Source organism: Eucyclogobius newberryi, unplaced genomic scaffold, assembly GCF_026437365.1.
Source record: "Eucyclogobius newberryi isolate DKJ021-1_F unplaced genomic scaffold, fEucNew1.0.hap1 SCAF_6, whole genome shotgun sequence".
Taxonomy (NCBI): domain Eukaryota; kingdom Metazoa; phylum Chordata; class Actinopteri; order Gobiiformes; family Gobiidae; genus Eucyclogobius; species Eucyclogobius newberryi.
In genome coordinates this window covers 4,940,658-4,954,315 of record NW_027316278.1, presented here as the reverse complement: position 1 = coordinate 4,954,315, position 13,658 = coordinate 4,940,658, and the positions used below count along the sequence as shown (strand labels likewise).

The 13,658-nt window shown below is 41.9% G+C and overlaps 1 protein-coding gene across 1 annotated transcript; it reads left to right on the top strand.

The window, feature by feature from the left end:
* Positions 1-450: 450 nt before the first annotated feature.
* mrpl1 (mitochondrial ribosomal protein L1) lies at positions 451-11,762 on the top strand. The gene is made up of 9 exons (XM_072433002.1): positions 451-492; positions 1,702-1,843; positions 2,534-2,822; positions 5,669-5,752; positions 6,356-6,427; positions 6,508-6,619; positions 6,826-6,926; positions 7,570-7,657; positions 11,644-11,762. Exons 1-9 carry the CDS (start codon positions 459-461, stop codon positions 11,760-11,762), a joined length of 1,041 nt encoding a protein of 346 aa, XP_072289103.1. The 5' UTR covers positions 451-458.
* The last annotated feature ends 1,896 nt before the right edge of the window (positions 11,763-13,658 follow it).

Genomic DNA, 13,658 nt, shown 5'->3' with positions numbered 1-13,658 from the left:
TGTCATTCCAAAAACAAGTAACATATATGAAATAAGACTGTAAAAAGAATAAACGGTTTATAATTTTCATCAGTAATACACTTTATTAATCAAAATTCTCAACATGTAACTATTCAGACACAATATTTATCTTTTATTGGGTTAGTATTGCATTTAAAAGTTTCGATATGCAATAGAAATAATAATTTGACTTGTCGACTAATCAAAAATAATAATCGCTGACTGACTATTAAATAATAGTTTACTCGCACTCTTTTAGTCTACATTAAAATCCAGTGTTTACATTAAAATCCAGTGTTTACATTAATATCCAGTGTTTACATTAATATCCAGTGTTTACATTAATATCCAGTGCTGTGAAGATAAAGTGTGTTTATTAAACGTGTGAATCTCCGCACGTCGGAACCTTTGACTCGCTCGGTTTTGTTCCCGCCCGGACGAACAGTGTAACACCAAACATGGCCGCCACCTGCAGCAGAGCCGTGTGGAGAGGTCAGTACTTTATCAACATCATCTGTTTCTGGCGTTCACAGGTTTGATAAATACAAATTATGTTCTTAATAAATTCAATGAAAAGACCGTAACAAAGCTTAGATTATGAACATGGCGCTGTTAAAGTTTAAGAAACGCATTAGAAAATCATGAACAATATCTCCCCATCCAAAGAATGACTTCAGTTATGATTCAAAATTGAAGAAAACACTTGTACTTTCTGTGAGGAGGACATTGAAAACACTGATCGTCTTTTCTATTGTGCTGAAGTACATTTGTTCTGATTGGAAATACAAAATCGGATATCCATTAATCCATCCAATTAAATATCCATCTTTTCAACCTCATCAATCTCATTAAATAGGGATGACTTAATCTTTGTATATTAACTAAATATAAAAAAGAGGAACTCTGTATAACTTAATTTTGTGTCTTACAAAATTCTTTATCCACAAATCCAAATAAAATGAGCTAAAATTATACATAAAAATGTATGAACTATATGTGTTCCTATGTGTGAAATCCCTTTAGACTCAAGTTGAATATAAACCCCCTGTAGTATATAATATAGTTTAGTATTAATTAAATTTTTTTTATATGTTTTCGTCAAACAAATCGTTGAAATGACTGTCACCAAGACAAGTTTCTATGTTTGTGAATTCTGTTCATTGACACGCAGCCCTGTTTGTTATGTTGCAATGACACAGTTGTGTGCGATGTTCAATAATAATAAAATAAAATAAAAGTCTTGTTTACGTCATTAGACACTGATTGGTTTATTGGTTAATGTAAAAGCGTAATCCAAATAAAGTCGGTCCTTTTGTATCTGTCCCGTTTCTCCCACTGCTTGACAAATACATCCACATTTGTCAAATTTAAATCAAAGGTGAGTCATTTTATGAACCCAAAATGACTTGAGTCAAGTCTGTTACATTTTGGCTCTGTCTCTGTCATAAAGAACACTCCACATGTCCATTCCATTGTAGGAGTTTTACACCCGAGATGCATCGTTTTAAAGTCAAACGTTGAAGACACATGACTGATGAGCCGCAGTGTCTCAACATTAGAGTATTTCCCGGTGAAAACACTGGACATGGAGTTATGAAATATTATTCAGAATTATTTTGCAGCCTTCGATTTCAAACACTGGAACATAAGAGCGTCTTGCGGCTTCGTTGCGTCTCTAAACGTGGCTTCTCTTCCCCTCAGCGGTGTCGGGATGTCCTCGGCTATACGCTCCGGCCCGCCCCGTCCTCGGTGGACCGGCCCACGCCCCGGCCCATGCCCCGGCCCACGCCCCGGCCCATACCCCGGCCCGCTCGGCTCCCGTGAGGACGTTCGCTGTCGCCCGGTGAGCGGCTTTACACGTTCTAAAGAGTTCAGAATGTCGTTCTGGAACACAATTACACATCGATGAACTGACATCAGATCAAAACGCTCATGATTTCACGTTTTTTATATCAAAAACAATTTGAATTTCCACGGTAAAAATGTCAGTTATTTTGCTTTTCTTTTACAAATCTACGGTACATAAATTCTTCTAGCCTGAAAGTTGTGTTTGAGTGTCACAAAAAGTATAATTTGTGGTCAAATATGTGATGTACCCATAGATAAAATGAAAAACTGTTGAGGATTTAAACTAGTTTATTCACTTACAGGTGTTTGCGGTGCCTGTGATCAAAAGGACTTTAAGCTTTTTGTCGTTTGGTCGATTAATCGGTCGATGGAGTCTTCGTCGACTCATTGTTTTTAGTTTTTAGAATTTCTTCTGCTGTTTTTACGCTGTTTCTTTTGTACTTTTCTGGTTCTCAAAATGGATATTGAGTGAATTTACGCGATCGTTCAATTGTTTGTGCGTATTTTGCATCAGATTTATGGATAGATTTGAGAGCTCTAAACCTCGCTCTCTTTTAAAGGGCAAGTCTTTAAATACAGTCCTATTAACGAGTCTTTTTTTACATCAAACTCACCTTAATTCAGAGTAAAAGACGCGCTTCATGTTCGTGCCTTTTATGTGACGCCGCCTTTGTTTTTCTTTCAGAACGAAGACGAAGGACAAGAAGAAGCAGCAGCAGGAGGAGGAGGAGAAAAAGAAGGAGGTGAAGAAGCGGCCGGTGGCGGTGGTGGACGACTCGGCGCGACACAAGCCGTTCGGTAAAACGGCGTGGGCTCCGGTGGACGACGTGTACGTGCTGAGGTATTACCCCCGGACGCTGCACGGCGCTCGGGACGGCGTGGAGCTGCTGAAGGCCTACAGGGCCCTGGACTTTACGCCCGCACAGCAGCCGCTGTACCTGGACCTCAAGCTGGACATGAAGCTGGAGAAGAAGGTAAGAGAACATGGTGAATAGGTGTACGTATGCTAACGCTAACACCTTCAGCTACATGACGTACGCTAACGCTAACACCTTCAGATACATGACGTATGCTAACGCTAACACCTTCAGCTACATGACGTATGCTAACGCTAACACCTTCAGCTACATGACGTACGCTAACGCTAACACCTTCAGATACATGACGTATGCTAACGCTAACACCTTCAGCTACATGACGTACGCTAACGCTAACACCTTCAGATACATGACGTATGCTAACGCTAACACCTTCAGCTACATGACGTACGCTAATGCTAACACCTTCAGCTACATGACGTACGCTAACGCTAACACCTTCAGATACATGACGTATGCTAACGCTAACACCTTCAGCTACATGACGTATGCTAACATGCTAACACCTTCAGCTACATGACATATGCTAACGCTAACACCTTCAGCTACATGACGTATGCTAACGTTTGTTAGCATACGTTTGTTTGCTACAGCCTCCGCAAAAAAAAATGCGCCGCTTGCGACGCACATGGATTAGTCTGTTTACATCTAAATAGCGCTGCGTGCGAATGACGTAGCAGAGTTTGATTGACATATTATTCTAGCCAATAAGATTAGCTTTAGAAAGAGGGGCGGGACAAAGGGCTTATTGACACAGAATCTTCTGTATTCTCGTGCGTAAGGCTCCGGGAAGGCAAAGGTAAAGAACCAGATTTCTCAGCAGGATTTTGCGCATAACGTTTTCTGATTTTATTAACCTTTTGGACGTGCATTTTGTTAGATATATGTATTATTATACCAATACAAAAATAAAATAAAAATATTATAATTTCTTTTCTTTTTTTTAACCTCTATATGGGAAATTCATGGGTAAACTCATATTTACACATTTTCACATTTTTTTTTTAGCAGTTATAATATGTATTAGTGGCCTACAAAACATCCAAATGTATGTTTTATGATCATAGAGGAGCTAAAATTGTAATAAAGCAGTTTGGCACAGTTGGCACATATTTGGATCACTTGTTCCGAATATACTTTTTGATACAAAAAGGTCAACAGCACCAAAATGCCTGTTCCTAGAGATCTGAAACTTGACACAGTTGTTGTCAACACGATAAACATCATGTACAGTGAACAGCATAAACACACAATGAAGTATGTCCTGCTCAGGACCATTACAAATTAACAATATTCAGGCGAGACTAAAAAAGGATGTTTGGTTTATGTTTGGGCCTCTGTAGTGTAAGTTCTGAAGCCCTGACAGTGTGACATGTGCACATCTGCAGAAACTAGAAGGCCTAAGCTTTCTAATGATGCATCACACTTGCATGTGGAACATAAGATCCTCTTTTAATAAGCAATGCCATTTGGGTCCAACCATTGTGCACAGGGCGAAAATAGGTGGGTGGTAACAGGTTAGGCAAGGCAAGGCAAGTTTATTTGTGGAGCACATTTCATACACAAGGCAATTCAAAGTGCTTCACAGCAGGAAAAATGCATTCAAATCACAAAGAAATTACAGAAACAGAAATACAATAAAATTAACTGAATTAAAAATTATCAATCCAACTGATTGTCTAAACTAATAAAATCACAAACAAAAGAGAAGAGTGCAAAGAAAAAATCCTTTCAGTCATATGCGCAGCTAAACAAAACTGTTTTTAGCTTAGATTTGAACATTGTCAGAGTAGAAGCCTGTCACACATCTTCAGGAAGACTGTTCCAGATTTTAGCTGCATAAAACTGAAACGCAGATTCCCCATGTTTAGTCCTGACTCTGGCACCAGCAGGAGGCCGGTCCCTGAGGTCCTCAGAGTCCGAGATGGTTCATATGGCACTAACATATCCAAGATGTACTTTGGTGCTAGGCCATGGAGAGACTTGTACACAAGCAGAGCTGCTTTAAAGTCTATTCTCTGAGCCACAGGAGCCAGTGCAGAGACCTGAGAACAGGACTAATGTGATCATACTTCCTGGTTCTGGTCAGGACCCGAGCAGCAGCGTTCTGGATGTACTGCAGCTGTTTTACAACTCGTTTGGAGAGACCAGTGAGCAGGCCGTTACAGTAGTCTAATCTACTGGAGACAAACGCATGGATAAGTCTCTCTAAATCTGGTTTTGACACTATATTTTTGATTTTGGCAATGTTTTTTAGATGGTAAAAAGCTGCTGATGTTATTGATTTGACGTGGCTATTAAAGTTCAAGTCTGAGTCCATTATTACCCCCAGATTTCTAATTTGGTTTGTAGGTTTTAGAGCGAGACTCTGGAGGTGACCGCTAACACTTTCTCTTTGTTTCTGTGGGCCAAAAACGATTATTTCAGTCTTGTCTGAGTTCAGCTGGAGAAAGTTGTTTTGCATCCACACACTGATCTGTTGGATGCAGTGACAGAGTGAATCTACTGGTCCATAGTCACCTGCCGATAGTGAAACATAGATCTGAGTGTCGTCTGCATAATTGTGATAGGACACAGACTGCGTTTCCGTTGACGATTGCACATTGTAGCACATAATAGCACATTATTGCACATTATAGCACATTATTGCACATTATTGCACATTATAGCACATTATTGCACATTATAGCACATTATTGCACATTATTGCACATTATAGCACATTATAGCACATTATTGAACATTATAGCACATTATAGCACATTATTGAACATTATAGCACATTCTAGCACATTATAGCACATTATAGCACATTATTGCACATTATAGCACATTATAGCACATTATTGCACATTATAGCACATTATTGCACATTATAGCACATTATTGCACATTATTGCACATTATTGCACATTTAACGGCGTCTTTCCTTCCTTCGACAGAGAAAAGTCGACGCGTTCGTGAGCACGGTGCATCTGCCTCACCCCTTCAAGACCGGGACCAACACAGTCATGGTTTTCACCGAGGTACGTGTCAGATCCGCGGACTGTAACGACTCCCGTTTGTTAAGGTGCTTTTGAGCAACGCAAACGCCAGTAGTGTCGCACGGTGCACCTTTCAAAACGCAGATGAAACGGCTCTAAATGATTGTATGAACAACAACAGAAAATAATTTGTTTTTTGACTGACGAAGAGTGGGAAAGTTTATGTACGTCACAATGAAGGGCACAAAATCACATGTTTGGCGGGAATTCTGTTGGGAAAATGTGTCGCGTTGCTTTACAACAACCGTGTCAAAGTGCACATAAGTCACAGGGAAATGCAGACTGTTGGGAAAATGTGTCAAGTTTCTTCATAACACCGTGTCGAAGTGCACATAAGTCACAGGGAAATGCAGACTGTTGGGAAAATGTGTCAAGTTTCTTCATAACACCGTGTCGAAGTGCACATTACTCACAGGGAAATGCAGACTGTTGGGAAAATGTGTCAAGTTTCTTCATAACACTGTGTCAAAGTGCACATTACTCACAGGGAAATGCAGACTGTTGGGAAAATGTGTCACGTTCTTGTTCTGTTTCACGTGGGGTTTTCTGTTTCGTGTTTTAAGGTTTTTTCTGTGTTTCCCGCAGGACGAGGATCAGGCCAAAGTGGCTCGGGAAAACGGCGCCGTGATGGCCGGAGGGGCGGAGCTCGTGCAGCAGGTGAGTGAGGCGCCCGCCGCTCTGTTCTGTGCATTTTGTCTGAACGACGGACGAACGAACAAACGGTGCGTCTTTTCCAGATTTTGGACGACGAGATTTCGGCCGACTTTTACGTGGCGGTGCCCGACATGCTGCCCAAACTGGTGCCGCTCAAAAACAAACTCCGAAAGAAGTTTCCCAAAAGCAAAAGAGGTAAAGCCAAAGAGGAACTTTAGTGTGTTGTGTCGGTGAGAGCTGAAGAGGCAAAAAAGTTTTCTTTAACATATTTTTCACATACTTTAACACATATTTTTTACGTACTTCAACACATATTTTTCACATACTTTAACACATATTTCTCACATACTTTGGCACATATTTCTCACATACTTTAACACTCTCCTGGTGTTCGTCGTCAGGTTCGGTCGGTGTGAACGTTGCCAAAATGTTGAACCTGTTCAAAACGGGACACGAGTATTTGGTAGAGGACGACTGCTATGTTCGGACACAGATCGCTACGGTAACGCGCGAAGCTCCTCCTTCTAAATGTCCAACTCTGTGTCTTTAGAAATGTGTGTCTGTATTTATGTTATGTACTCTCTGATGCCTCCATACAACACTGAAACAAGAACAGTATCATCTATGTTTTGTTTGTTGTTTCACAGTATATTTATGTTTGTTTGTTTGTTTCTGAGTATGTATGTTTGTTTGTTTGTTTGTTTGTTGTGTCTGAGTATATTTAGGTTTGTTTATTGTTTCCGAATATATTTAGGTTTGTTGTTTCTGAGTATCATTTATGTTTGTTTGTTTGTTTTTTTGTTTGTTTGTTTGTTGTGTCTGAGTATCATCTATGTTTGTTGTTGTTTCTGAGTATTATTTCTGTTTGTTGTTGTTTCCGAGTATCATTTCTGTGTGTTTGTTGTTTCTGAGTATCATTTATGTTTGTTTGTTTGTTTGTTTGTTTGTTTGTTGTGTCTGAGTATCATCTATGTTTGTTGTTGTTTCTGAGTATTATTTCTGTTTGTTGTTGTTTCCGAGTATCATTTCTGTGTGTTTGTTGTGTCTGAGTATCATTTATGTTTGTTTGTTTGTTTGTTGTTGTTGTTTCCAAGTATTATTTCTGTTTGTTTGTTGTGTCTGAGCTCCTCCTCTCTGACCCACAGCTGGACATGCCTTCAGAGCACATTCTGGACAATCTTCTGACCGTTGTGGCAGACGTTTGCTCCCACAGACCGACCACCACAACATTAGGTGAGATTCATCCTGTTTGAACTGCGTTTGGGACAAAAGTGAATTAAAGTGTGACGGGTTTGAACACTTATCTCACTAAAACGTAGTTCAATATAATTATATATTGAGTTTTTACCAACAATCTTGTCTAGTTTAGTTCATTTTTAGATGTTTATAATGTCACTTCCTGGTCGGACATGAGCAGCAGACTCTTAATTAGGGAATGTCCAGTAGATAAATAGAAAGTCGAAGTGAAGATCACAAATCCCACAACTTTTCACTTTATTAAAAATATAATGTTAAATATATGTTTATAAATATGACGACATTTGCATGATTGTGTGACTATACAGCCGTATATCTAGACTAATCGCTTTTCGTGGACACAGACACACACACACACACTCACTCACTCACACAGACACATCTCACAAGACGGACGGACAGTGTTCTTGGATTTTGTTTTAGAACTAATTGTAATCATTGTTGTCGAGTTGAAGTGTCCTTTATCTCCCCCTGCCGTTAGCAAACAGGCTAAAGCTAAGCTCTGCACAGTCGCAGCAACAATGAGACATTGTTTTAAGTTTTATCAGTCAAAAGTGAACCCACTGCGCGGCGGAGTTGAACCGGAGAAACGCTCGTTTCATATCATTCCGGACCATTTGAAACGGTGGGCGTCGACCTCATTAAACAGAAGGCGTCGTGCTCATTTTTGTCTTTGTCGAAACGAAACAAACCTCGGTGTCTGCCGCAGTGTTCGGTGATCGTAAATGATGCGTGGGATTAGTTCCTGCCTCAAAATATCCAGCATCACAAATGTTTAAATCGAAAAAGATAATTATTTTCCTTCTCTTTCCATTTTGGAACAACAACTAACTTCTCTAAAAACATTCTTTCTGTTCCTTTCTTAAATCTGACTCAAATGTTGTCACCTAAAGCAGAACTAGGTAACATTTTCACCTCATTAAACGTCTTTTTAAGTCGCTGTGATGGTTAAATCTGTGTTATTGGGGTCTTTGAAGTGTTCGTCGTCGCCCCCTGGTGTCTCTGAGCGGAAAACCAGCTCAAGACAACTCTCCTGAGAAACCCTGGCTCTTTTTAAACGTATTTGGTGGCGTTAAATGCTTTTGTCTGTGATTATACCGTCTTATTTTGGTAAAGAAAGGTCAAAGATTGTGGGAGGAGCGTTTGCGTCTGTTCTCTGAAAGTGTAGTTCAACAAGAGAGCAGCAGGGGGAGCTCTAAGTTACTTGGTTCTGCTTTAAGTAAAAGTACAGATGCAAGAGCAGTACGACGTGAAAAGCTACAAAAATATTGAAGTACCTGTATGAAAATGTACTTTAAGAGAAGACATTTTAGAAAGCATCAAAAGTCGGGACAGATATTGTGCGGGTTTTTTTTGTTGTTGTTTCCTAATCTTGTAGACGTTTTAATTTTTCTATATTTATTTGCTCAAAGTTGGGACGTTAATTATGAACGTGCTAAAAATTAAATCCTCAGTAAATTACAGTACAGGCTGGATTATTCATGCTACGGAGCATCAGCTAAGGAGCTAAGGAGCACTTCATGGTACATATCATTTACATCATAATATGAAGCGTCTCGTTGTGGTTATTATTGTTGGAATCACAGGGTTTTTCACCTTATAAACTCTTTAAAACGCATCAGAAAGTTCAAACTCAAAGTCGACAGCGGCGCGTTCGCATCGATCGACTGATTTGATCGACATAGGCAGGAATTTAAGTATTTCTAACAAAAAAATAAGCGTTACTTTTGCGTCTGTTCTCTGAAAGTGTAGTTCCACAAGAGAGCAGCAGGGGGAGCTCTAAGTTACTTGGTTCCGCTTTAGAAGTAAAAGTACAGATGCAAGAGCAGTACGACAAATATTGAAGTACCTGTTTGAAAATGTATTTTTGGAGAAGTCATTTTAGGACTATTGAAGTGCCAAAAGTAGGGACAGATATTGTGTGTTTTTTGTTGTTTTTTGTAGTTTTTTTTTTGTAGCAGAACGAACTGAATCTATTTCCTAATTTTTTTTTAGCAGTTTTTATTTTAATAATGTTTGAATACCATTGGGATGCGTGATATTTTTCAACAGAATTTCATTGTTAAACCGTTATTTTAATCATCAAAAGGGCAAATATGTGTGAATATATAGTTTTTATGATGCTTCATATTTGCCTGCAAGTGTCACGTTTTCTCAAGTTCTTGATGCGTTTTGTTGAAGTGCATCGTGACTTTTATCGGACCGTCGGCGTTCCGTCTCCACAGTGAGTCCACTCTCCTGTTTTTTAATGACCCAAAGCGCTCGGGCGGCCGCAGCGCTCCTCTGGAGCTTCGGCGTTCCTCTGCCACATTAATGCGTTTTACAGCGCAGAGAATCCCGGCGCTCGCTCGTTTTAATCGCCTCTCCAGCCTCGACGCTGAAGCGGAGCGACGCCGTTTAATGGCGAGCGCGTGGGCGGGGACAGGCTAATGCTAAGCGCTAACGCAGATGGACGGGTGGGAGGTCCCTGTGGGGGGAGACGATGGGAGACGATGGGACGAGAAGTGATGATGAGGTTTGTGGAGGCGCCGGATTGTGAGATTCAGAGCAGATCGTTTAATAATAATAATAATAATAATAACTTTTATTTATATAGCGCTTTTCAGTGACCCAAAGACGCTGAACATAATAAAAAAAGGGGGGGTATTTACAGACAGTAGTTTAGTCCTTCACTAGGAATAAAATAACTATCAATTCCATTACTTTTTAATAATATTAAAAGATATTATTTATCTTGATTTCAGTATACTTTATCAAAATGATATGCCTAAAACATGGAGAAAATTACAATAGGACAACATTTTTACATGGACAAATGTATTAGTTTGTAGTAGTAGCAGCAGCAGCAGCAGCAGCAGCAGCAGCAGCAGCAGCAGCAGCAGCAGCAGCAGCAGCAGCAGCAGCAGCAGAAGCAGCAGCAGTAGCACACGTGGAACGTCGTGGAGAAGATGTCAGTGTGTTTGAAAAGGTCAGACATTTGCCGGATATCTGAGAAGAAACTAATGTACTCCAGATCTGTGTGAGGAACAATGACACTGAAGATCTGTGTGAGGAACAATGACACGCTGAAGATCTGTGTGAGGAACAATGACACACTGAAGATCTGTGTGAGGAACAATGACACGCTGAAGATCTGTGTGAGGAACAATGACACGCTGAAGATCTGTGTGAGGAACAACGACACACTGAAGATATTTAAAGTTCTTTACACGATGTCGTCTGGAAGTTCTGAGGATATAAAGTGCAGTGTTTGCGTTGACAGAAGTGAAGAGGTGTTCGAGGGCCGTGGGGAATCACAGCTTCTCGTGTGTGGGAGGGCATCATGTGCAAATGTATGGGCCTGTTCTACATAAAGAGCGAGAGGGCGCGGGAGGAGACGTGACGTATTCTTGTGTTTTAAAACGTTCTTTAAACCGCTGTGGACGTGTGAAGGAAAAGGTCCTTTTAACATTCTGACGTGTCCAGCTCTCACGTCCTTCATGGACTAGGTCAGGACTAGACACGGTTTAGTCTTGTTGTAGACCTGGTTTAGTCTCTGGTTTAGTCTCGTTGTAGACCTGCTTTAGTCTCGTTGTAGACCTGCTTTAGTCTCGTTGTAGACCTGCTTTAGTCTCGTTGTAGACCTGCTTTAGTCTCGTTGTAGACCTGCTTTAGTCTCGTTGTAGACCTGCTTTAGTCTCGTTGTAGACCTGCTTTAGTCTCGTTGTAGACCTGCTTTAGTCTCGTTGTAGACCTGCTTTAGTCTCGTTGTAGACCTGCTTTAGTCTCGTTGTAGACCTGCTTTAGTCTCGTTGTAGACCTGCTTTAGTCTCGTTGTAGACCTGCTTTAGTCTCGTTGTAGACCATCTCTAACTCACACTTGCACAAACACATCACGATTGGCAGTAACTCTGAAGTTGATGGTGACGTTTGTATATTTCGTTGTACATCACGTTGTACATCACGAGGTGTTTGTGTTCCAGGGCCGTTCATCGTGAGGACCATCATCACCAGTCAGACCAGTGAAGGGCTGTGGCTCCAGACTGACACGCTGCTCCCAACAGCACCAGAGAAACAAGAAGAGCGAGAAAACATGAAATAAAGTGTTTGCTTTGTAAAGTAAAGTGTGGTTTAATATCTTCCTTTTCACTTGTGCAAAGTAATGAAGTACTAAAGTACATGTTTATGTATCTACAGGATCACTCATGTCGTTATGTTAGTTTTATTCCAAAATGTATTCAATTATTTTTTTGCCTCATAATGACGACGTAAAAAGAAGGTTGTTTGAATCCTTTCCAATTGTGTAAAAGTAAAAAACACAAAACACAAATAATCACAGCCTTTGCTCAATACTTTGTTGAAGTAGTTTCAGCCTAGGATAGTTATCCTGACGTCACCTGCGCAGCACTTTCGGACTAGAACCAGGAAGTACTAGAACCAGGAAGTACTAGAACCAGGAAGTACTAGAACCAGGAAGTACTAGAACCAGGAAGTACTAGAACCAGGAAGTACGATCACATTAGTCCTGTTCTCAGGTCTCTGCACTGCCCCCTGTGGCTCAGAGAATAGACTTTAAAGCAGCTCTGCTTGTGTACAAGTCTCTCCATGGCCTAGCACCAAAGTACATCTTGGATATGTTAGTGCCATATGAACCATCTCGGACTCTGAGGACCTCAGGGACCGGCCTCCTGCTGGTGCCCAGAGTCAGGACTAAACATGGACCGGCCTCCTGCTGGTGCCAGAGTCAGGACTAAACATGGACCGGCCTCCTGCTGGTGCTAGAGTCAGGACTAAACATGGAGCGGCCTCCTGCTGGTGCCAGAGTCAGGACTAAACATGGACCGGCCTCCTGCTGGTGCTAGAGTCAGGACTAAACATGGACCGGCCTCCTGGTGGTGCCAGAGTCAGGACTAAACATGGACCGGCCTCCTGCTGGTGCCAGAGTCAGGACTAAACATGGACCGGCCTCCTGGTGGTGCCAGAGTCAGGACTAAACATGGACCGGCCTCCTGCTGGTGCCAGAGTCAGGACTAAACATGGAGCGGCCTCCTGCTGGTGCCAGAGTCAGGACTAAACATGGACCGGCCTCCTGCTGGTGCTAGAGTCAGGACTAAACATGGACCGGCCTCCTGCTGGTGCCAGAGTCAGGACTAAACATGGACCGGCCTCCTGCTGGTGCCAGAGTCAGGACTAAACATGGACCGGCCTGCTGGTGCCAGAGTCAGGACTAAACATGGACCGGCCTCCTGCTGGTGCCAGAGTCAGGACTAAACATGGACCGGCCTCCTGCTGGTGCCAGAGTCAGGACTAAACATGGACCGGCCTCCTGGTGGTGCCAGAGTCAGGACTAAACATGGACCGGCCTCCTGCTGGTGCCAGAGTCAGGACTAAACATGGAGCGGCCTCCTGCTGGTGCCAGAGTCAGGACTAAACATGGACCGGCCTCCTGCTGGTGCTAGAGTCAGGACTAAACATGGACCGGCCTCCTGCTGGTGCCAGAGTCAGGACTAAACATGGACCGGCCTCCTGCTGGTGCCAGAGTCAGGACTAAACATGGACCGGCCTCCTGCTGGTGCCAGAGTCAGGACTAAACATGGACCGGCCTCCTGCTGGTGCCAGAGTCAGGACTAAACATGGACCGGCCTCCTGCTGGTGCCAGAGTCAGGACTAAACATGGACCGGCCTCCTGCTGGTGCCAGAGTCAGGACTAAACATGGACCGGCCTCCTGCTGGTGCCAGAGTCAGGACTAAACATGGACCGGCCTCCTGCTGTCTCACATTCTTCTTGAAGATGTGAGACAGGTTCTACTCTGACAATGTTTAGCTGCGTTTGAAAGGATTTTTCTTTGCTCTCTTCTCTTTTTTTGTCTTAAACTGTTTTGTGATTTCTGTCATTTCTTTGTGATTTTAATGCATTTTTCTTGTCGTGTGAAGCTCTTTGAACTGCCTCGTGTATGAAATGTGCTACAAATAAACTTGCCTTCTTTACCTCATGGAC